Source organism: Chaetodon trifascialis, chromosome 22 (assembly GCF_039877785.1).
Source record: "Chaetodon trifascialis isolate fChaTrf1 chromosome 22, fChaTrf1.hap1, whole genome shotgun sequence".
NCBI lineage: Eukaryota > Metazoa > Chordata > Actinopteri > Chaetodontiformes > Chaetodontidae > Chaetodon > Chaetodon trifascialis.
Genome location: NC_092077.1, coordinates 20,081,026 through 20,101,302, shown reverse-complemented (window position 1 = coordinate 20,101,302; position 20,277 = coordinate 20,081,026). Strand labels below are relative to the sequence as shown.

The window sequence follows — 20,277 nt, the reverse complement described above, 5'->3', positions numbered from 1 at the left end:
CATTCAGTCTGAACGTGGTTCAGTTCTGTTAGTGAACTGAGACAAACGTCCGACAAGAGGTTCAGGGTTTGATCTCAAACAGAAGCAGGAGAGCAGAAAATCAAATGATCATTTTTCAGCGTTTTACTAAAAAAACTCATCACAGTCGTCAGCTGATCAACAGGTTCATTGACTGTTTCCACTGGTCACATTTGTGCAGAGGAGAATTTGTCCTGATGGTGGCGCTGCAGCAAACGTCTGGAGGTTTTCACCTTTGGATCAGAAATCTGAACGTCCGTATCAGTGGATTCAGAGGCAGAATGAGCAGGATCTGTCTGCCTCATCCTGCGCTGCTATTGGCTGGAGGGACACGCCCACTGGCCAACAGGTGATGATGAAACGTCCATCATCATTTTCAGGTAAATCCTGCTCATCCTGCCTTCATGTCACACCTGGACTGCTGAGGACAGGATGTTAGGAACAGGTAGATTTATGCTAAAGAAAAATGTAAAAACAGCTGATGTATGAAAGAACACTGCAGCGGTTTTTATTGAAATCCTGAATTCACTGAAATGATGTGAAACACAGTGATGTGTTTGTTTTCACTGAACACGTTTAAGGACAGATTTGTTTTTTTCAGTCTTCTTAATCCAATAAGCTAAAATGAGGCTTCAGCAGTCTGAGAGGACGTCTGTCCAGGTGTCTCCCTGTGGAGCTGCAGGTGAGAGACAGGACGAAGATGATGACGAAGATGATGAGCGGATCTCACACTACTGAAGCTTCACTGTGTTCAGATGTTATCACCATACACACACATACAGCTCTGTGTGTATTTACTGTGTGTGTGTGTGTGTGTGTGTGTGTGTGTGTGTGTGCGCACAATGATCTGTCTTTGCATTTCTCTGTTCTGAAATCTGTTCTGATTAGTTTTGATCCATCATCATTAAACTGTTAAAAAAACGAGAGACAAACGGATGATGAAGGAGCAATCAGAGCAGGAGGGTCCAGAGGGTTCACCGAAGGACAGCTTCAGTCTGGACAGTGGACAGTGGACAGGGACTCTGAACAGGATCTGGTGCTGCTGGAAGTCTCAAGTCCTCCTGAGCCCCGGAGCTGAGGAGGAGGAGGAGGAGGCCCTGTCAGACTCCTGCTGTTGATGGGATGTGGGGTGTCCAGGGCCCCTGGATGTGCTGGCTCTGCAGGAGCCTCTGCAGCTCCTTGAACTGCTCCACCGTCTGGTCCTTTACATCCGGGTTTGAGATCTGCAGGCGGATGCTGTCTGTGGACCAGCTGAGTTCTCCAGAGAACATCTCAGTCAGGATCCGCGCCACCACTGGAACCACCTGAGGACATCGAGAACCAGGTAAAAACTCAACAATCAGAGTCACAGTGAGAACCAGGTCACACCAAGACCAGGACACATCAAGAACCAGGTCACACCAAGACCAGGACACACCAAGACCAGGACACATCAAGAACCAGGTCACACCAAGACCAGGACACATCAAGAACCAGGTCACACCAAGACCAGGACACACCAAGAACCAGGTCACACCAAGACCAGGACACACCAAGACCAGGACACACCAAGACCAAGACACACCAAGACCAGGACACATCAAGAACCAGGACACACCAAGACCAGGACACACCAAGACCAAGACACACCAAGACCAGGACACATCAAGAACCAGGTCACACCAAGACAAGGACAAATGAAGAACCACTTGACGACCAGATGACGAGAACCTCAAAACAACCACGATAGCTGTTATAACCTAAAAGCTCAAGATCTGTCTGTGTGTGTTCTTCACAGCTCACAGATGTTTGATTTAATATCTCCAAAATTAATTAGTAATGATGCCAAATTGACAGGAAGTTCACGGCCGGTCAGGGCGGCAGAGTGAGCCGTTGGTCGTGGTTATAAAATTGTCACGTGTATCCTAAAAATGTTTTTCTACATATGAAAATATTCTGCTTGGGATCAGCTGTTTGTGTTGTTTTTCCACAGAAAACATCACTTTCCTGGACACACGTGTCCTTCGAGTAAAACTTCAGAATCTGTAAATGATGTTCATGTTTGAAGTTCAGCATCTCGCGAGCTTCACTCTAAAGTCCGTTCAGTGTTTGTAACCTGGAGCTTTCAGGTTCCCGCCTGACGTCGCGTGAATCACCCACCTGGACGATGATGAGCTTCTTCTCTTTGGGTTTCTTGTCGGGCCAGTCCTCCCCGAAACAGAAGCAGATCTCAAAGGGTGGAGGACTCTGAGTTTCGCCTTTCTGGAACGAGATCAGGCCTGTGGACAGAAGAACGATCAACACGCGGCTCAAATGTGCTGAAAGGAAACATGTCGAGAGTGTCGCAGCTCCGTCATTCGTCACCTTGCAGGAAGTCGTTGAGGCTGAACACTCGGATCTTCTTCTCCCTCTCCATGGGGTTTGGCGGACCCTGTTCCGGCATGCCTGGTCCGGACCAGAACACCTTACACTGACAGAGGCGGACGGCGTAGATGTCCTGCTCCCAGATCTCCAGGATCAAACCGCGGTCCATCACGTCCAGCAGGGCCTCGGTGTAGAAGCGCTGCTTTTGGTTCTGGATCTCAGCCGTCCCTGGAAACAGGACCTGCTGCAGGGTGACGGGTCCGAACAGGTCCACCTGCTCCGGGGTCGGCTCCAGGTGTCCGTAGTACAACCGGCAGCCTTGAGGATTGCTGACGATCAGAGAGCCCACGGTCCGGCCCCGGTACTGGAACTTCAGGTCCAGATCCGTTACTATGGTAACACAGAAAGGACAGTTGTTATATCTTAAATCTACAAAAAATAATCAAATCGATCCACAATAATCAGAAACTACAGTAAAGATCAGCGTTTCTGCTGCGATGTTAAAATTGTATTTGAGTCACTCGTACCCACAGAACCTGTTACACCGTCCGCCACACCTTCATCACTCAGCCAACAGGTAGGTGTGACGTCCACATGAAGCAACAGGACAGACCAAAGGACAAATCAGCCACTTTGTCCACACGTCCTCAGGTGGACTGAGAGGACTGTACTCACGCGGGACGCTGCTCAGCAGGTCGTACTTGCAGGGCTGGTGGTTCTGAGGGTCCCCCTGGTTCTGGACACACACCATGCTGCTGGCGTCCATCGAGGCCGCGCCTGGAGGAGCGGGGGCAGCCGGGGTCGTGAGAGAATCCAAGTCCTGGAGTCCATTAGAGAGTCCCGCAGGACCGGTGAAGCTCCCCTGCTCCACCATCTGAGTCTGGAGGTCAGAGGTCATGGGCACGACTCTCTCCTGGAGGATGGGTATGGGGATCCCATGAGGAGGTCCAAATGTCCCATTGGACAGACTGAACTGATTCATGTCTGAATGAGCTGTGAAGGGGGGGGGGGGGGGTCAGAGAGGAGCTCCACATACTGTTTGTATTTAGGAAAAGAGAAAGTGAGCGAGCGTTTGACTTACTGATCGTCAGCTCCATCAGATTTGGCATCTGAGAATAAAACAGAGTCAGTCAGGTGGCGACAAAATGAACCGTCTGTTTGCACTTTTACACTTTTCATTCCTCACCTCCTCCTCCTCATCTTCATCAACAGCATCTGGAACAGAAAACGAATCGCAGTCAACAACAGATCAGTTCTGCAAAAACAGGAACTAGCCGCAGCGCTAATGCTAACACAGCACATAAATGTACCTCTAACATTCACGTCGTTTCCTCAGAATATACTAATCAATATCTTCTGATGTGTTATGCATTGATTATTATTGATCACGACCAGAGACACTGAACACCTGTGTGATTATTTGTCTCTGAACAGGTAGAAATAGATGATGTGATGTCATCAGTCAGCAGATCAATGAACAGCTGGAGCTGATCGGTATTGATCAGTATTGATCAGAGTCTGACGAACTGATTGGATCAGGTGGTTAATGTTTTGTGCTGCACGGCCGTGATGAGACACACTGAATGTTTCTGATCACACGCTGTCGTCTTCGCGCTCTTCATCAGCCTCTTTGTGAAGCGCTTCACGAGCTTCGGTCTGAATGTGAAAGCAGGCAGGCTGCAGAGGTCGTGACCTCAGAGTGTTACCTGCAGTCCTGCACAGTGCAGGTGAGCGTCCTCACCTGTGCTCCCCGGCGTCTCGCACACCTCGTAGATTTTGTACGGCTGGACCGGCGTCTCTTTGGTGCCGTCGAACTTCAGCTGAAACTCTCGGCTTTTGTTCAGCGCGCAGCGAAGGTTTGCTTTCCACTTGGCGGGGTCGGGCTCGTCCACGCCTTCCTGATATTTACCTGTCTCCAGAGCCCACGCCTGGAAGACACCGAGCAGGACACGCATTACAACAGAGACACGGCAACACGCGACGAGAACACCTGCCGTCATCACGCTGCAGTGACAGGAGTGTCGATCAGTGAGCTTCACAGGTGCAGAGGAGGAGGAGGGTCTGCTGTCTCTGGAGATGAAGAGGCGACCGGCTCCTCCTGCAGAGAGAAGCAGCTGCTGACTGAGGACGATATTTACAGACATGACGGTGGAAGCGTCAGACACAGAAGAGGAAGGTTCCTCTGAAGGCCGAACTGTTCCTGAACATCACGCTGACCCCCGCAGGAAGTGGCTTTCACACTGCGACGCTGTGACTCGTTCAGCGCGGATCATTTTAACACTGAAGGAATCTGAACGAGGCCTTTTCACACGCGACGTCTCGCCTCAGCGAGCAGAAGGGAAGCAGAAGCAGAAGCAGGACGTGACGTGAAGTTCAAATCAGCCCGTTTGAAGCAGAAACAGTGAAATGAAAGCGTGAGGCTGGAACAGGAAGTGGAGGAAGTCCAGCACTTCCTTCTTTTCACCACATTTCTTCTCTTCATTCACTTGCTGACGAGCTGTTTGAAACTGTTTCTCCTTCGAGCTCTTCAGCTCAACACAAACACTAAACAGCGACGCGTCTTTCAGAGCGACGTCCTCGTGACGCTCGTTTAACGCGTGTGAACGAACACGAGTCGCTGACATCACGGCGTCGATCCGAAACGTTTCTGAACCGACGTCCCGTTAACAGAACCCACAGAGTCCTGTTTCACCCCGATTACTCTCATTCATGTCTTCTGCAGAGCGTCGACCTCAGAAACCGAAACTCTGAAAGAGTCACTTTGGGGTCGAGGCCCAGATTCTCTCACGTCAGATCAACAACAACAACAACTTTTGTTCTGGTCTCAGAGCAGAAGTGAGTAAAAACGTCTGAATGTTCATCCATTCACACACAGAGGACACAACGTCCTCTGATCACATGTCACATGTCCTCAGAATTCACTCATTCATAACATTCAGTGATGGAACTGATGGGAAGCGTACGGGATGAGATGAGGGTCAAAGTTCAACAGCAAAGTGAGTTTTTAAATCCTGCAGTTTCACACATACCGTTGAAACGACTTCAAACTGTTTCAAACTCTACAGAAAATCTACTGAACTGCTATGAATGGACTCCACAGAGGGGACAGCCGTCCCTGTGGAGGACACAGCGTCAGTCCAGCTGACATCATCACGCCTTCCTCTAGTTTCTGTAAAGAAAAGAAATAAAAAGGATTTGTCCCGCTGACGAGGCAGAAGCTCGTCAGAGGTCAGAGGTCGCTGCTCAGAGGTCAGAGGTCAGAGCCGAGTGTTTCGGGGTAATCTGACCTTGAAGATGGTGTTCTCCTCGTCTGACATCGGCGTGTGGCGGGTGGCGTGTTTCCAGGGGATCTGGAAGAGTCGGTGGTCCGGACTGAGCCACTGCAGACCAGGATACCTGCCGCTGTTCACCTGCGCCAACAGCCACGGCTTCAGGCGGATCCTCCGGGGCTGGATGCTCATGGTGGGCGGACTGGGAACACTGGGAGAAGGACAGGGAGGACGCCGGAGGACACTGTGAGCAACAGGGGAAGAGAGGAGCGGGGTTAGAGCGACTGAAGCGTCAGCGTGATGGTTTCATTATCAGTCGGGTTATTATTGATCATTATTGATTACTGATCTGAGATCAGCTCGTCTGACACCATCCATCAGGAGCTAAACAGACAAAGACTCAAGTTCAGTTTGTGGTCACGCTGCTGATTCGTCCTCGTCAGTGAAAACAGTATGACCGTCCATCAATGAGACGGTCCATCGATGAGACGGTCCATTAATCAGATGGTCCATCAATCAGACGGTCCATTGATCAGAGAGTCCGTCAATGAGACGGTCCATTGATCAGACAGTCCATCAATCAGACGGTCCGTCGATGAGACGGTCCATCGATGAGACAGTACGTCAATGAGACAGTCCATTGATCAGACAGTCCATCGATCGGACGGTCCATCGATGGAATCGTCCATCGATCAGTCCATCGTCCCCTGCAGCTGTCTGAGGACATTTCTCAGTGTGGGACTCCAACACTCACGAACTTGTTCAACATGTTTTTGTTCCTTAAAGTTTTGGGAAGTCCGTGAGTCACAGTCATGGGATCAGATCTCAGATCAGATCACGACCAACTTTCTGCTGACACACCGCATCTTTAATCAGTCACAGAAAATGAGCTCGTGACGTCTGTGGGTTGATTTGGAGTTTGTTGTTGAAGACCCGCGCGCATGTGTGTGTATGTAGGATCTTACTGATGGACTCACCTGGTCTTAGTCTTGGTCTTGGTCTTGGTTTCGGTCCTGGTCCTGCGGGTGACTGCGTTCCGTGAGTCGTTAAACAGGCGCCCGTTCAGATTTCAATCGTCGGTAGCGTCACCGTGACGTCATCGATCAGTCAATCAATCAATCAATCAATCAATCATCAATCAATCAATCAAACAAACAGCCGCCGACACAAAGTGAGGCTCCTCACTAACTTCCGTGACAAACTGTAAAACTGTTTGTGACGGAACTGAGATCAGATCCGAGTGAGTGAGAGCAACTACTTCCTGTCAGGGAGACAAAATAAAAGCTTCGTCGCATGATCGTTTAAAAATAAATGTTAAAGTAGAAAGCGCGTGAGAGTGAGAGTCATTTTCAATGTAAGGTTTGTCTAGATTAAAAACTCCTCAAATAACTGCCACCTATTTATCAACGAATCTCTTCTCTGATTGGCTGAATAATAAAATGCGACGAATGAAGGTGGAGGATGTGAAAAGTGCTTCAGAGAAGTTAAAGTAAAAGAAGTTGTTCGATGTTCACAAATGATGGAAATGAAGATTCCGTTTTCCAGAATAAATAAAAAATAAATCTTTGTCTGTTCAGAGCTTCAGTGTCATAAAGTTTCGTGTAGAGAAAGATCAGTTTGAAAACGGTGTGTGAAAGGTCAGAAAGCTCAGCCAATCAGCAGCGACGTATAAAGGTCAGCTTCAGTGTCTCTGTGGGTCAATGCCCTATAATGGATTTTTCGTTTGGCTTTGAAATAGGTATTTTATTGTGAAGGTGTGTCAGGTAGTTTCCGATGTGTTAATTTGTAGCTGCAGGTATTTTTACAGAAGTAGTTAGTTCACGTTCCTCCCTTCCTTCCGCTGCACATCGGAAGCTGGAGTCTTTTAACTTTCACTAAAAATAAAATAAAATAAAATAAAATAAAATAAAATAAAATAAAATAAAATAAAATAAAATAAAATACTGAGGTTAACGTTAACTTTCTGTCAGTCTAATTGGACTAACATTAAACCTTTTCAGGAAAAACAACTAAAGACTTTTAAATGAATGAACCACAAACTGTGACAGACGAGTTGACCTTCAACATGAATCATTAATGAACTCACAGAACAGCAAAGCAAAGTTCACCTTTCACAGGATGAGCTTCACGGTTAAAGAAACAAATCAAGCAAAATCAAATCAAATAAAACCTCAGATGGTGGAGGTGCAAAGCGAACCCCCTGAGCGGAGGAGGAGGAGGAGGAGGAGGAGGAGGAGGAGGAGGAGGAGGAGGCCGAAGGGCTCGGCTTGTGCAAAAGGTCCCTTACATCCTGTGGCCATGTTGGACTGAAGTAACACAAAGAAGAGCAGAGAGGATTCCACACGTGAGGAGAGAAACCCAAACACGATGAGGAAGAGTGTGTGTCGACAGCATAGATCCAAATTTAATGATGCTTCTCACAACGTGTCCTCCTCCGTGTCTTCAGTGCTGCTGCTCGAGGAAAAAGGGCCTTTCTGTGAGGAGTTTGCATGTTCTCCCCGTGTTCACCCGGGGTTTCCTCCTTAATAACCCCCACTAAAAAGATGCAAGAAGATCACCGCCTGACCAGTGGTGACGGAAAGGATGGGTTCACGGGTGCCGAGATGGGTCAAAAAGCACAGAATTAGTTTCACGAAGCATGGCGTGTGCATGTAGTGTGTGATAAAGTACAGCTTCTTCTTCTTCTTCTTCTTCTTCTTCTTCTTTCTCTATCTCAGGGAGGTCGTGACCCCAACCCTAACCCTAGTTTCACCTGCTTCCGTTTAGTTCACCTGCACCTGCTGCCCTCCTCCGTCACTTCCTGTTTGTAGCAGCTGGTGCTTTGCTCTGTGCTCTTCATCCTGTGTTTGAATTCAGTTCTGTGAAGCTCATCGTTCTTTGGCTCTGCGTTCTCTGTGTGTCTTTCTTCCACCCTGAAAGTCTTTCATCGTCCTTCTTCCACATGAGTCACGTTATAAAGTATTTAGCCAAAGAATTTCATACTGAAATGAGTGTTCATGAATTCCCAGAGTTCAAGTTTACATTCGATTTTCTGTGCTTTCAAATGATAAAAACAGCTTCCTGCTGAACATCCAGTAGAATACCATTAAAAAACCATTAGGAACCATTAGGAAACTGGTCCCATTAGGAAGCTATAAAACTATTAGAAAAACATACTGAGAAACCTGCTTAGAAACAAATAGAAACCTCCTGCTGCAACAGAGATGAGAGAGTCCAAACACTGAGCGCAGAGACACGTCTGTATGTGATCACCAAAGAAGGCCATGACACCTGTGATCCTCCATCACATCAGGAACCATTAGAGACCAGTACACCCCGCAGTGACCACCAGACCACTGCACAGTGACCATTAGACTGGTACAGACGTGCCTGTAGGAACCGTTAGTAGGGACCAGTTAAAGTCCTGTAGATTTGTGTAGGAGACAATCGAATCCCATCAGAAAAACAAACCATCAGAAACCATTAGAAACCATTAGAAACCATTAGAAACCATTAGAATATGCCTCATGGTTTCTCTGACTTTTTTCAGCAGGCTTTCCTGATCAGTTTTTGAAATACTGGAAGCAAATTCCAACAATCACGGACTCGACACTTCAGCATTTTCTGCATAGAAAATATTTTTAGAACTCAGCGACAGAAAGTGTCTTCAGACGTTTGACATCCTAAAGTCTGTACAGCCTCAGCACGTGTAGGTGACCCACGATCAGTGGCGAGAGAATGGAAACAGCGTCAACATCCGGACGGGCCGGCGCCTGGCGAGGTGCGGGGTCGGGGGGGTCGAGGCTGCGGTTAGATGTTTGAAGGTAAGAGGCCTGAGGATGAGTGAACGTCAGTGAGGGTCCTCACAAGTATGGTGATGCAAATGTGTGTCTGTGTGTGCACGTCCAGTAAGATGACTGCCTGGTTTATGGCCTCACACACACACACACACACACACACACACACACACACACACACACACACACACAGGTGTGCTGTGCGCCTGCGTCAGGTGTCTTTTCCTGCTTCCTGTTCAGAGCTCAAAGTTCAGCTGGCAGACAGAGACGATCCCCGACGTCACAAACACAGAGAAGAAGAATCAGAACCGCAGAGGAAACGTCTGTCTTCTCTGGAACCACAGAAGAAGACCTGACGGACTGGGTGTCATGGACGGACTGCACCTGAGGACGAGCGGCTCGCACAAACTGAGAAATCGCCGCTGATCGGCTGGCGGCCATCTTGGAGAGACAAGACAGGTACGTCTGAACCAATATGTCTGCTGCTGTTGTTGTCGGGCAGATCTGAGATCAGAGATCAACTCAGACGGCTTCGCTTCTTCTTCGATTGCAGCTTCGTCAGTGTGCTTAATTTGATTTTTAAAGTGACAAAAGTAGAAGAAGAAGAAGAAGAAGACGTAATCAGCATCGCACACATGAACACACACACACACACACACACACACACACACACACCTCCAGTTATTACTGGAACAAGGAGCTCCAGATGTTTGAGGCTTTCAGAGGACAAGAGCAGCTGCTGGAATAATCAGGATTTTAGAAATACTGAGTCCAAAGAAAAGCCCAGATGTCCATGTGTCCATGTTTTCTGTCTCTTTGACTCTTCAGTTCTGTAGGTTTTATTTCCAGCTTGAAGCTCTGAAGCTGTTTCAAAGTCAAAGGAGGAAAATACTGAAGAAAAAGTCCAAATGTCCAGAATCAAGAGTTTGTACTAATCCATGAGCTCATTTTAAGCTTTTCTTCTTCTTCTCTGATCAAATACTTGTTCTGCTTCGATGACCCGGTCTGACTCCGAGCTTTGATCTGGTCCTGCTCTGAAGTTCAGTCCATCCAGTCTGAAGATGAATCTGTGAAAGATGCAGCTCGTTTTTTCTGCCATGCACGGAAACGTCGCCGAGAGTCGATGGTCATTTTATCAAGAAGCTTTCTGTGCTCAGGTCTGACGGTGTTTCCAGTAAGACCAGTAAGCAGCAGAAAACAGACCACAGAAGTGAGACTGGAAGAGAACGAGGAGAAGACTGAAACGAACTGAAGGACGAGGCTGTTTGGACATCAGAGAGACACGAGACGAGCGAGGGACGGACGTTTAAGGTGGTCGTTTGTAACTCTGCTGTCAAAAAAGGCAAAGACAAAAAGACGAAGACGAAGATGAAGATTTACACCAAACAGACTTTTTTTATTAAAGACCAGTTCTACAAACAACTCGCTTACAGCTTGACGACGTAAAAGAAGCCAATACTTCCTAAAAGCAGCAGAACATGCAGCACAGATCAGAGCTGCTGCTTCTTCTTCTTCTTCTTCTTCTTCTTCTTCTTCTTCTTCTTCAATCTTTTGACGACCCCTCAGTTCGATCTGGTTAGCATCATTTTTCACACGTTTCCCAAAAATTCAGCCTGACGTATTTGTTTTTTGGTTTTTGGGAAAATTCTAAAATCCTTGTTTCTTTGGAAATTATCAGGAATCAAAGTGGCAATAAATGACGTAAATTAATGACATTTGTGTGCGTGCGTGCGTGCGTGCGTGCGTGCGTGCGTGCGTGCGTGCGTGCGTGCGTGCGTGCGTGCGTGCGTGCGTGCGTGCGTGCGTGACAGGTTAAAGGTTAAGCTTTGATGGTAGTCGAAGGTTTAAACCTTGAACTCTGTCAGTATTAAACTTTATTCGATCGTAAACCTGTCCGCTCTCTCCGCCTGCTCCATCGCAGCAGTGATGTAAGAAGTACTCAGAGCTCAGAAAAAGTACCAGTACCACAAAGTACAGAGTACTCCGTTCAAGTAAATGTCCTTCATTGTGAATCTTGTTCAAGTAAAAACAAAAATCATCATCGTGCTGAAGAGTGAACTTGTCCTTTAGTTCTGTCCATGTGTTGATTGACTGTCCGTCCTCAGCCCTGCAGCAGCAGCTCCAGCGGGGACCCTCCTGAGTCGTCCTCCGTCCCCGGCTGCAGCGCCCCCCGCTGGGCAGCATGGAGCCCGGCGCCCCCCGGCCGCCGCTCCAGGTGCTGGGAGAGAACGAGGCGCTGCAGCAGTTCTTCAGCGGTGAGCTTCATCACACCCTCGTCTTCAGCCGGTGATTCTGCTGAAGGTCATCAGTCGTTACACACTGTGTGCTGTCGAAGAGGACGGGCCAGGCGTCCATCAGCCGGTCCTCACTGAGGTCCAGCCGGTCCTCAGTGAGGTCCAGCCGGTCCTCACTGAGGTCCAGCCGGTCCTCACTGAGGTCCAAGTTTGTCCTCCTGGGGAGGTTTGAGTGAATCTCTGCTCCTGGAGGAGGAGGGTCCACTGGAGCTTGAAAAGGTTCAGGTGGTCCCTGCAGAGTTTGCAGGAGGGTCATGAGCAGATTCAGGCTGTCCTTGAAGAGGACGGTCCAGGACTCCAGGACCTCCGACTGACAACATCCAGAGTCACTCAAACTCTCACCGATTCCTAAAATACCAATCACAGACACAGAACATTGTCTATGTCCTCATCGTCCTCTGACGTGTGTGTGTGTGTGTGTGTGTGTGTGTGTGTGTGTGTGTGTGTGTGTGTGTGTGTGTGTGTGTGTGTGTGTGTGTGTGTGTGTGTGTGTGTGTGTGTGCAGGTCAGGATGTCAGTGGTGTGCTGGACAGTTCTGTTGTCGTGGATACGAGCATCCTGGAGGAATACCTGAGCAATGACATGGACCCCAACAGCTTGTAAGATTCACACACACACACACACACACACACACACACACACACACACACACACACACACACACACACACACACACACACAAATGTGCACACACACACACACACACACACACACACACAAATGTAGCAAATAAAAGTCAAACATTTTACTCAAACAAAAGTACAAAAGCATCAAACTATAGATGAAGTACCAAAAGTAGAAGTACTCATTGTGTAGATAGATTTTATTATTGGATCATTATTATTGATTATTCTAATTATTGATTAAGGTGTTGATCATTTCAGTGTTGCAGAGATTAAAGATGGAGCTGATTAATAATACTTTATATATTTCCTTTGACCTGAATAAATAACAATACTAGTACAAGTACTGCAAAGCTGTACTGAAGTACAGCAGCAGTATTTTTCCTGGTTGCTCGCTGGCAGCAGGTGAGCAGCAGCTCAGGTGATGATGAGCGTTGAAGAGCGAACGTAATGTAATAAAATGTCAGATGAGTCAGTGAGGAAAACACAGTGATAAAGGCGGTCAGAGCCGGCGAGCGCAGGGAAACCTTCAGTCATCATCAGTCCTGGACACACACGCTGTTACATAACACACACACACACGCACACACACACACACACACACACACACACACACAAACACAAACAGCTTTGACCTAGTTGGTTATCAGAACGCTGCAGCATGAAACCCTTCATCAAACAGAGTCCCGTCAAACAGAGCAGAAATGAGGTGAAGCGAAGGTTTCCACCATGAAACGGTGGAAGTCAACGGACGAGTCACATGACAGGAACGAGCTCAGCGCAAACCTTTGAACACACTGAGGAGACCAGCGAGCAGCGAGCCGTCGGCTCGTCTTCTAGCTTGTCTGCTGCCCTTTGGATGAAAATATGCTTTTGTTTGTTTTTTCCCAGCATTCTCCCTGAGTCTCCTCCGGACTCCAGCTCGGAGGCCTGCTCACCTGCACAGGTTCCAGGTACAGTTGACGGCTGCAGCCGCACGCTGAAGTGACGGCCTGCAGGCTGCTTTACAGCATTTCCATGAAAAGTCTTTATGAGTCGTCTGGACTTTAGCAGTGAAACGATGTTTCCAGTCACTGAAGCTGCTGGACTGAACGCAGCGCTGATAAAAGAGTGACGTCTGGCAGATAGTGAAGAGTGAGCGTGTTTATGGTATTAATTCATTTACAGTGTTCAGAGTCGTGTGTTATTGACAGTTTTAGATTAGACTGTTGAACTTTATTCACACAGCTGGAAACCTGAGGATCAGCCAATCACAAGGCGAGTTAGCAAACCAGTGCGACCAGCACGTACAGAGAGCTGAGCCACAGGAAACACAGAGAGAATCAGCTCGCGGTCAAACTGTCTAATATGCTGTATTACTCTGACTGGCAGACCTCCACTGCGAGCCACCCTATTGGTCCAACCAGCAGACCACACAGGAAGTGTTCCCGCCCACGCAGCGCCCCGCCCCCTCTTCATCCTGTTGCTTTAAGGATGGAGGCTCCGCCCCGGCTCACCATGAGCCGCTGACCCAGGGTCAGCTCCACAGTTTGGGCCTCGCTAACACTTACATCAAGTCTGGGACCTCACCTGCTCCACCTGCTCCACCTGCTCCACCTGCCCCCCTGCACCCGCACACACACCACTCACCTGAGCACACACACTACCTGAGTCCAGACAGCTGCTCGCAGATTTATACCCCCCCAACACCGCTTTCCCCGACACTGCCCCCCTCGAGCAGCTACGCCACACCCTGCACTGGTCCAGGCCTGGTGTCTTCAACCTGTCTGCAGGGCTCCGCCCCCACACTGCACACCTGGTAAGCAGCCCTTCAACACTGTCAGTCTTTTTTGTTTTCATACCTGACACGATGAGGTAAAAACCAGCTTTCAGACACGTGAACTCAGATTTAACTGAGGTATGAAGGCGACATGGTGACTCAGTCAGTCTGTGATTGGCTGTTCGGTCTGAATCCGTCTCGTCCTGCTTCAGGTCCACAGACAGTAAGAAGAGGAGGAGGTCTGAGTCTGAGGAGCCGTCGGCAGGAATGGAGGCTTCCTGCTGTGAAGGTGATGGGACTCATGGTGGCGCTGTTGGTGCAGCCGGTGGCGGACTGGTGTCCTACCAGCTGCTGACCTGGGATCAGTACCGGCCGGAACACTGGAGCACTTTGTACAGCGGCAGCTACGAGGCACTGTGAGTACAGAGGCAGCTGCGTCTCAATCACCTGTCGGTCCAGTCAGCTTTGAACAGGACAGACGTCCCTCTGTGTCTCCAGGTCTCCTCCCACCTTCCACGTCGACACGGACAAAGGCTTCATCTACTCTGCAGCTGACGAGGCCTTCGTCTGCCAGAAGAAGAACCACTTCCAGGTCACCATTCACATCGGCGTGGCCGTGGAGCCGCAATACGTCAGAATGCCCGGCGGGCCGCGGGCTGTCGACCACTTCCTGATAAAAGTGTTCGGGGTCAAGGTGCATTCAAGAACCCAAACCTTTGCCTGCATTTATCATTCCAAAGATATAAATCAATAAATCAGCTTCAGCTCCAGATCCAGGACATGTCTGGATTGCTAGCCTAGCAGCAGTTACAGTAGCATTGGAGCGACTTGAGACCGAACTCAACAAAACCTCAGTTTTTCCTCCGTGTGACACCTGAATGCCTCGTTTCTCACAGCTGGAAACTCCGAGCCACCAGGTGACCATCGAGCAGTCGCAGCCCAACCGCAGCAAGAAGCCCTTCCACCCCGTCAGGTAAGGAGCACAGGGAGCAGCTGCACCACCCGCCTGTGGTTAACACCACGCGGGACTGAGCTCCACACTCACATCACATTCAGATAACCTGTAAAAGCATAAAGACGTGAACGCGCCCATCCTCCAGGGTCAGTCTGCCCAGCGGCAAAATCACCAAAGTGACGCTCGGCCGGCTGCACTTCAGCGAGACGACGGCCAACAACATGAGGAAGAAAGGCAAACCCAACCCCGACCAGAGGTGAGTGAGTGAGTGAGTGAGTGAGTGAGTGAGTGAGTGAGTGAGTGAGTGAGTGAGTGAGTGAGTGAGTGAGTGAGTGAGTGAGTGAGTGTGAATGGATGAATGACAGGATGGATGAACGAGCAGCAGCCAGAGCTACATGCTGACTGTGTGTCTGCAGGTACTTTCAGATGGTGGTCGGTCTGTACGCTGCGGTGGAGGAAGAGGAGACGCTCCTCCTCACGGCTCTGGTGTCAGAGAGAGTCATCGTCAGGGTGAGAGCGCTGACTTAAACTCCTGGACGATAATCAATCGATCAATCAATCAGCGTCTTCTTTATCAAGAAGCGATCTCACAGCAGCTCCTCCCCTCCGCAGGCGTCCAATCCAGGCCAGTTTGAGACGGACGGCGACGCCCTGTGGCAGCGCGGGGCGGTGCAGGACGCCGTGGTCTGTCAAAGCCGAGTGGGCATCAACACCGACTCCCCCGATGAGGCGTTAGTCGTCTGCGGCAACGCCAAGGTGATGGGCGCCATCATGCAGCCGTCCGACCGCCGCGCCAAGCAAAACATACAAGAGGTGAGACTCAGCGAGCACCGGCAGAGGCCACGCTGACGACCAATCAGATCGCACAGTCACTCCACTGGAAACATCGTCACAAAAACAACAACGTGCTGATTGTTTGTGTAGAATTTGATCATTTCCTGCTTCGGCGCCCCCGAGTGGTCGTTTATAAAAGTTTTTTCTTTAATAGCTTCAATTCCGCCTTCAGTTTTCTGACTGTTTGTGCGTCAGGTCGACTCCGAGCAGCAGCTGAAGAGAATCACTCAGATGAGAATAGTGGAGTTCGACTACAAGCCGGAGTTTGCGTCCTCGATGGGAATCGACCAAACCCACCAGACCGGTAACTGACCGCGCCGCCGCGAGTCGCTGCCACGCTCAAAGCGCAGTTTATGTATGAAGCAGGTGAGTGTGACACCACCGTCTGATGTTTCAGGTATCATAGCTCAGGAGGTGATGGAGCTGCTGCCGTCAGCGGTGAAGGAGGTCGGAGACGTCAGCTGTTCTGACGGAGACAAGATTCATAACTTCCTCATGGTGGACAAGGTGAGCTTCACCGTCCCTCCTCCTCCTCCTCCTCCTCCCTCTAAGCCATCCTTCACTGATCAGCGCTGAGTCCATAAAGGATCTGTGCTTCCTCTGACTCCCTCCTCTTCCTCCTCCACCAGGAGCAGATCTTCATGGAGAACGTGGGGGCGGTGCAGCAGCTGACGAAGCTCACCGACAACCTGGAGAGTCGGATTAACGACCTGGAGGTGTGGAACCGCCGACTGGCCAAGCTGAAGAGCCTGACGGGCAGCCTGCGCTCCACCGGGTGCGTTCGCCGTCACGCTCCAGCTCATGTTTTCATCCTCACTCACACATTTTCACCACCATCAAGCCTCCTTCCACTTTAATGTTCAGACATGCTTTCACGTCTGTTCTGCGTCTTTTGATACGAAGCGTTTGCTGCTTTTCTTTGTTTTAAAGCACTTTGAGCTGCATTTCCTGTATGAAAGGTTTCTAAGCGAGCCTTTAAACGAACATCCAGCCGATGATGATAATGATGCATTGAATTTTACGAAATCAATTATCAAATGGAAAACAAGCGAAGAACTACATTAGCAATGTTAGCGGCGCTTAGCTCACGATGTCCAGAAAACTGGTCAAATGTGTCTGTTAACGTCGAGATCAGATCAGTTCTGTCTTTAAACCAGCAAAAATCTTTTGACTAAAATGGATTTGTTTGGTTCAGTTGGACCTTTAATGACATCATGAGCAGGTCACAGGTCGTTCGCTCAGAGCTGCTGCAGACGGGTTGCTCGAGCGTCTGCGTGTGTGTTGCGTAATAACGGCATCAGCGTGTTATCAGCGTGCCGACGCTCATCGCAGGTCAAGGTCTCTGCAGGCTTCTGTGTGACTGAGCCTGAAAGACTTCGATGACGAAGACGCTGTGAAGACACACAAACAGCTTTCCCTCCTCTGCAGCTCTGTGGAGGGATTGTGGGAAATGTAGGCAATGAGTAACTGAAGCTGGCAGGTTGAACTCTGAGCGGCGTTCAAGGTCACACACTGAAGACTGATGATTATCATGAGTTATGTTTATGAATTCTTGTGTGATGAATCATTTCTGGGCCTCGTGTGTCTGTAATGAAGCCAGAGAAAATTCACTGGGTTTATGAGCGATTTCAGAGTAAAAGCTGTTTCTCAAACAGGAAGTCCAGGAAACAAAGCTGTGCGTCGACGGCACCGAGTCTGGACTCCTGTAAGACGGGGACGGTCCAGAAGGAGGGACAGGGACAGAAGAGCAGCCGGTGTCTGCGGCACAAAGTCTTCCAGGCCAGCGTCTTCACCCTGCTGGCCACTATGGCTTTCTGGTGAGCCGTGATGTCACTTCCTGTTTTCCCACATAAAAATATGTTAAATTGGAAAAGAGAAATATTAATTCAGAGTGATTATTGTGTGTGTGTGTGTGTGTGTGTGTGTGTGTGTGCAGCATCATCTTCATCACTGTGCTGTACCTGTTAGACCTGAAGAAGCAGCACTTTGAGGCCCTACCTGACAGCAGGTAAACAACCAGCCTCTTTCATGAGAATAAAACACCTGGTGATGTTCAGTCAGAGCAGCTGCTTACCTGTTCCTTACCTGTAGGTCGTTCACATGTCGACTTTGAATCGATCCTCTGGCCCCTCGCGGCCTCGTACCGGGTCTCACCGGGCTCATTGTTGTTCTTGTGTCTCAGTAACAGCAGCATAGGTCCTCTGCAGACCACCGCCTGGAGCAGCACAGGTAACCCCGCCCCCATCCTTCACCTTCTGTGTGTAACCAGCAGCGCTAACTGGACACATGCAGCTCAGTTACTCTGTCACTCTCCTCTCTGCTGCAGTCACAGCGAGCCGGCCGCCCGGCCTCTGGCCTCCAGAGGTGGACTTCTGTGACCTGCTGTACTGCGATTTGGTGTACTGCTGCCCGTCACCAGCAGAGGGCAACACCAGCGTCACCACTGAGTTAGCTGCAACAAAAAGGTTGAATGTGGCCGGTAAGAGCAGCTCGATGTCCTCTGCTAACAGACGTTCATATACACCAACACTAAATGGACGGCGTCATCCACAAAGACAGACGCTGGTTTGACGTCGACGTCTCAATGGAGACGTGATCCTGATTTTAATGCTCGACCTGTTTTTACTCCACAGAAATAAAAAGAAAACAGTTTTATTACCTACTGAAAAACGCCAAAGACTGTGAGTGTCCACCGTGTCCATTTCTAAATGTGACACACACACACACACACACACACACACACACACACACACACACACACACACACACACACACACACACACAGTGAGGCCTCCCTGATCATTCAGTTGAGGGGACATTTGGAGACAGACTAGCGCCCCCTTGTGGCTTCGGCGTCTCTTGAGAAAAACACTGAATCTTTCTGAATTTTTCTTCCTGAATTGTTACTTTAAGGTGGACGTTGTTGTCCGTAACTTTAAAGACACTTTAAGTCAATAAAGCAGCAGAAACACTCGAGGTCCTCTGAACTGTCCTTGAGTGGACGTACTTTGCTGTCTTCCACCGCTGGACAGACGTTTTACACTGATAGACCTCCTCTGTTGTCTCTGTCAGGGACAAACACCACCATCCAGTCTTTCATGATCAAAGAGAACCAGCATGTGATTGACGACAAATACGTCCTGAGAGACGAATGCGGGTGAGTGAAGACAGACAGACAGAAAAGACATATTGCTGCTGTTATTACCTGAATGCTACGTGCAGAGCTAACCTGACAGGACTGACTGACGCCGCTGTGTGTCCTGCAGACCGGGCAGGTTCGTCTACAGAGTTCCCATCAGCCAGTCTGTCCCGCTCAACATGAAAGTCACCCTGTCCATGAAGTAAGTCAGACGGACGGAAACGTCACCAAACACTGTCTCCTCTGGAAGTCCAAAATAGTTTTTTTCTCATTTTAATTGGCAGAGTTCAAAATTCTTTCGCTAACGTCGACTCTTCTCGTCATCGCTCATAAACAGCGTTAGCTTAGCAGCATCTGCTCACGTAACCTGTGGCGTTGCTAATGCTGCTGATTAGCACGCTAGCTAGCTTAGCCAGTTTAACGTTAGAATGTCAAGGTTAGCATCAGTGTGTTTTCTCGGCTGCTGGCGTTTAGCTAGCTAGCAGTTTATGCTGAATAAGCTCATAGTTTGAGCTTCGAGTGGAAACCGAAGACGTGAAGTCAATGAAAATGTTGTTTTCTTGTGTTCCTGCGCAGCTCCACAGAGCTGCTCGTGGTTCATCTGTGCAACTTCAACGAGTCGGCCACCTGCTCGTCTCTGATGGACGTGAGCATGTTCGCTGAGAGCAGATACCCATCAAACACACAGGTGAGCAAGAGGGACGGACGCCACGGGGACTGAAAGACACATTCATTTAGATCCTTTGGTTCATTTCATCCTGATGAAGTTTTGCTCCTTCAGGTTTATTCATACTTCAACAACAAGCAGCTCAAAGTGCTTTACATGAGACACAAGTGAAATATACATACAAGGACACATGAAAAGAAACTGAAGAGTAGTAAAAAGTGAAGCGTTCCATCTTAAATATCGAGGAGTAGAAGTATAAAGTAGCAGAATGTGGAAATACTTCCAATCTGAACTGCAGTACACAATGTGAGTAAATGTATTTCATTACTTCAGTCGATACTTTTGTGTGTTTTATGAACAACATGTGTGTTGGAGCGCGTGCTGCGTTCAGGGACGCTGGGGTTCTAGTCCGCTCACTCAGTTACGTTCCAGTTAATAATGCAGGACGTGTGAGGAAACGCTGATGAATTATGGATGTGTGGCAGAGTGTCCCTCGCATCAGCCTGACTGCATGCTAATCACAGCCGTGCTCACTGTAATCCAGGACAAAGACACACGGAGACAGCTTACTGTCCCACACTGGACACACGAAGACAGCAG

The 20,277-nt window shown here is 49.1% G+C and overlaps 2 protein-coding genes across 2 annotated transcripts in view; one reads left to right on the top strand and one right to left on the bottom strand.

Moving 5' to 3' along the window:
- Window positions 1-503: 503 nt before the first annotated feature.
- Window positions 504-6,856, bottom strand: irf5 (interferon regulatory factor 5). Its single transcript, XM_070991929.1, has 9 exons — window positions 6,608-6,856; window positions 5,649-5,874; window positions 4,103-4,289; window positions 3,548-3,576; window positions 3,443-3,470; window positions 3,037-3,354; window positions 2,362-2,751; window positions 2,158-2,276; window positions 504-1,322 (listed from the first exon to the last, which is right to left on the bottom strand). Exons 2-9 carry the CDS (start codon window positions 5,820-5,822, stop codon window positions 1,119-1,121), a joined length of 1,449 nt encoding a protein of 482 aa, XP_070848030.1. The 5' UTR covers window positions 5,823-5,874; window positions 6,608-6,856; the 3' UTR covers window positions 504-1,118.
- Window positions 6,857-11,517: 4,661 nt separating this feature from the next.
- LOC139350789 (myelin regulatory factor-like protein) overlaps window positions 11,518-20,277 on the top strand; it is a 9,484-nt gene continuing 724 nt past the window's right edge. Inside the window, exons 1-21 of the mRNA XM_070992391.1 lie at window positions 11,518-11,661; window positions 12,206-12,299; window positions 13,215-13,276; window positions 13,695-14,121; window positions 14,295-14,498; window positions 14,581-14,776; window positions 14,979-15,055; window positions 15,183-15,293; window positions 15,454-15,547; window positions 15,650-15,850; window positions 16,067-16,175; window positions 16,269-16,378; window positions 16,501-16,646; window positions 17,527-17,688; window positions 17,808-17,879; window positions 18,054-18,100; window positions 18,198-18,350; window positions 18,505-18,552; window positions 18,944-19,028; window positions 19,138-19,212; window positions 19,587-19,698. Of these exons, the coding sequence (XP_070848492.1) occupies window positions 11,589-11,661; window positions 12,206-12,299; window positions 13,215-13,276; window positions 13,695-14,121; window positions 14,295-14,498; window positions 14,581-14,776; window positions 14,979-15,055; window positions 15,183-15,293; window positions 15,454-15,547; window positions 15,650-15,850; window positions 16,067-16,175; window positions 16,269-16,378; window positions 16,501-16,646; window positions 17,527-17,688; window positions 17,808-17,879; window positions 18,054-18,100; window positions 18,198-18,350; window positions 18,505-18,552; window positions 18,944-19,028; window positions 19,138-19,212; window positions 19,587-19,698 (2,658 nt within the window). The 5' untranslated portion in view covers window positions 11,518-11,588. The remainder of the gene's footprint in view (window positions 11,662-12,205; window positions 12,300-13,214; window positions 13,277-13,694; window positions 14,122-14,294; window positions 14,499-14,580; window positions 14,777-14,978; window positions 15,056-15,182; window positions 15,294-15,453; window positions 15,548-15,649; window positions 15,851-16,066; window positions 16,176-16,268; window positions 16,379-16,500; window positions 16,647-17,526; window positions 17,689-17,807; window positions 17,880-18,053; window positions 18,101-18,197; window positions 18,351-18,504; window positions 18,553-18,943; window positions 19,029-19,137; window positions 19,213-19,586; window positions 19,699-20,277) is intronic.

What these genes read in the sequence shown, in the direction of transcription:
- irf5 (XM_070991929.1), bottom strand. Translation starts at nt 5,822, where the DNA reads ATGAGCATCCAGCCCCGGAGGATCCGCCTGAAGCCGTGGCTGTTGGCG. An exon ending in CCTCAACGACTTCCTGCAAG is followed by an intron (nt 2,277 to 2,361) that starts GTGACGAATGAC and finishes TTCTGTCCACAG; the next exon opens with GCCTGATCTCGTTCCAGAAA. An exon ending in AGAAGCTCATCATCGTCCAG is followed by an intron (nt 1,323 to 2,157) that starts GTGGGTGATTCA and finishes CGATGTCCTCAG; the next exon opens with GTGGTTCCAGTGGTGGCGCG.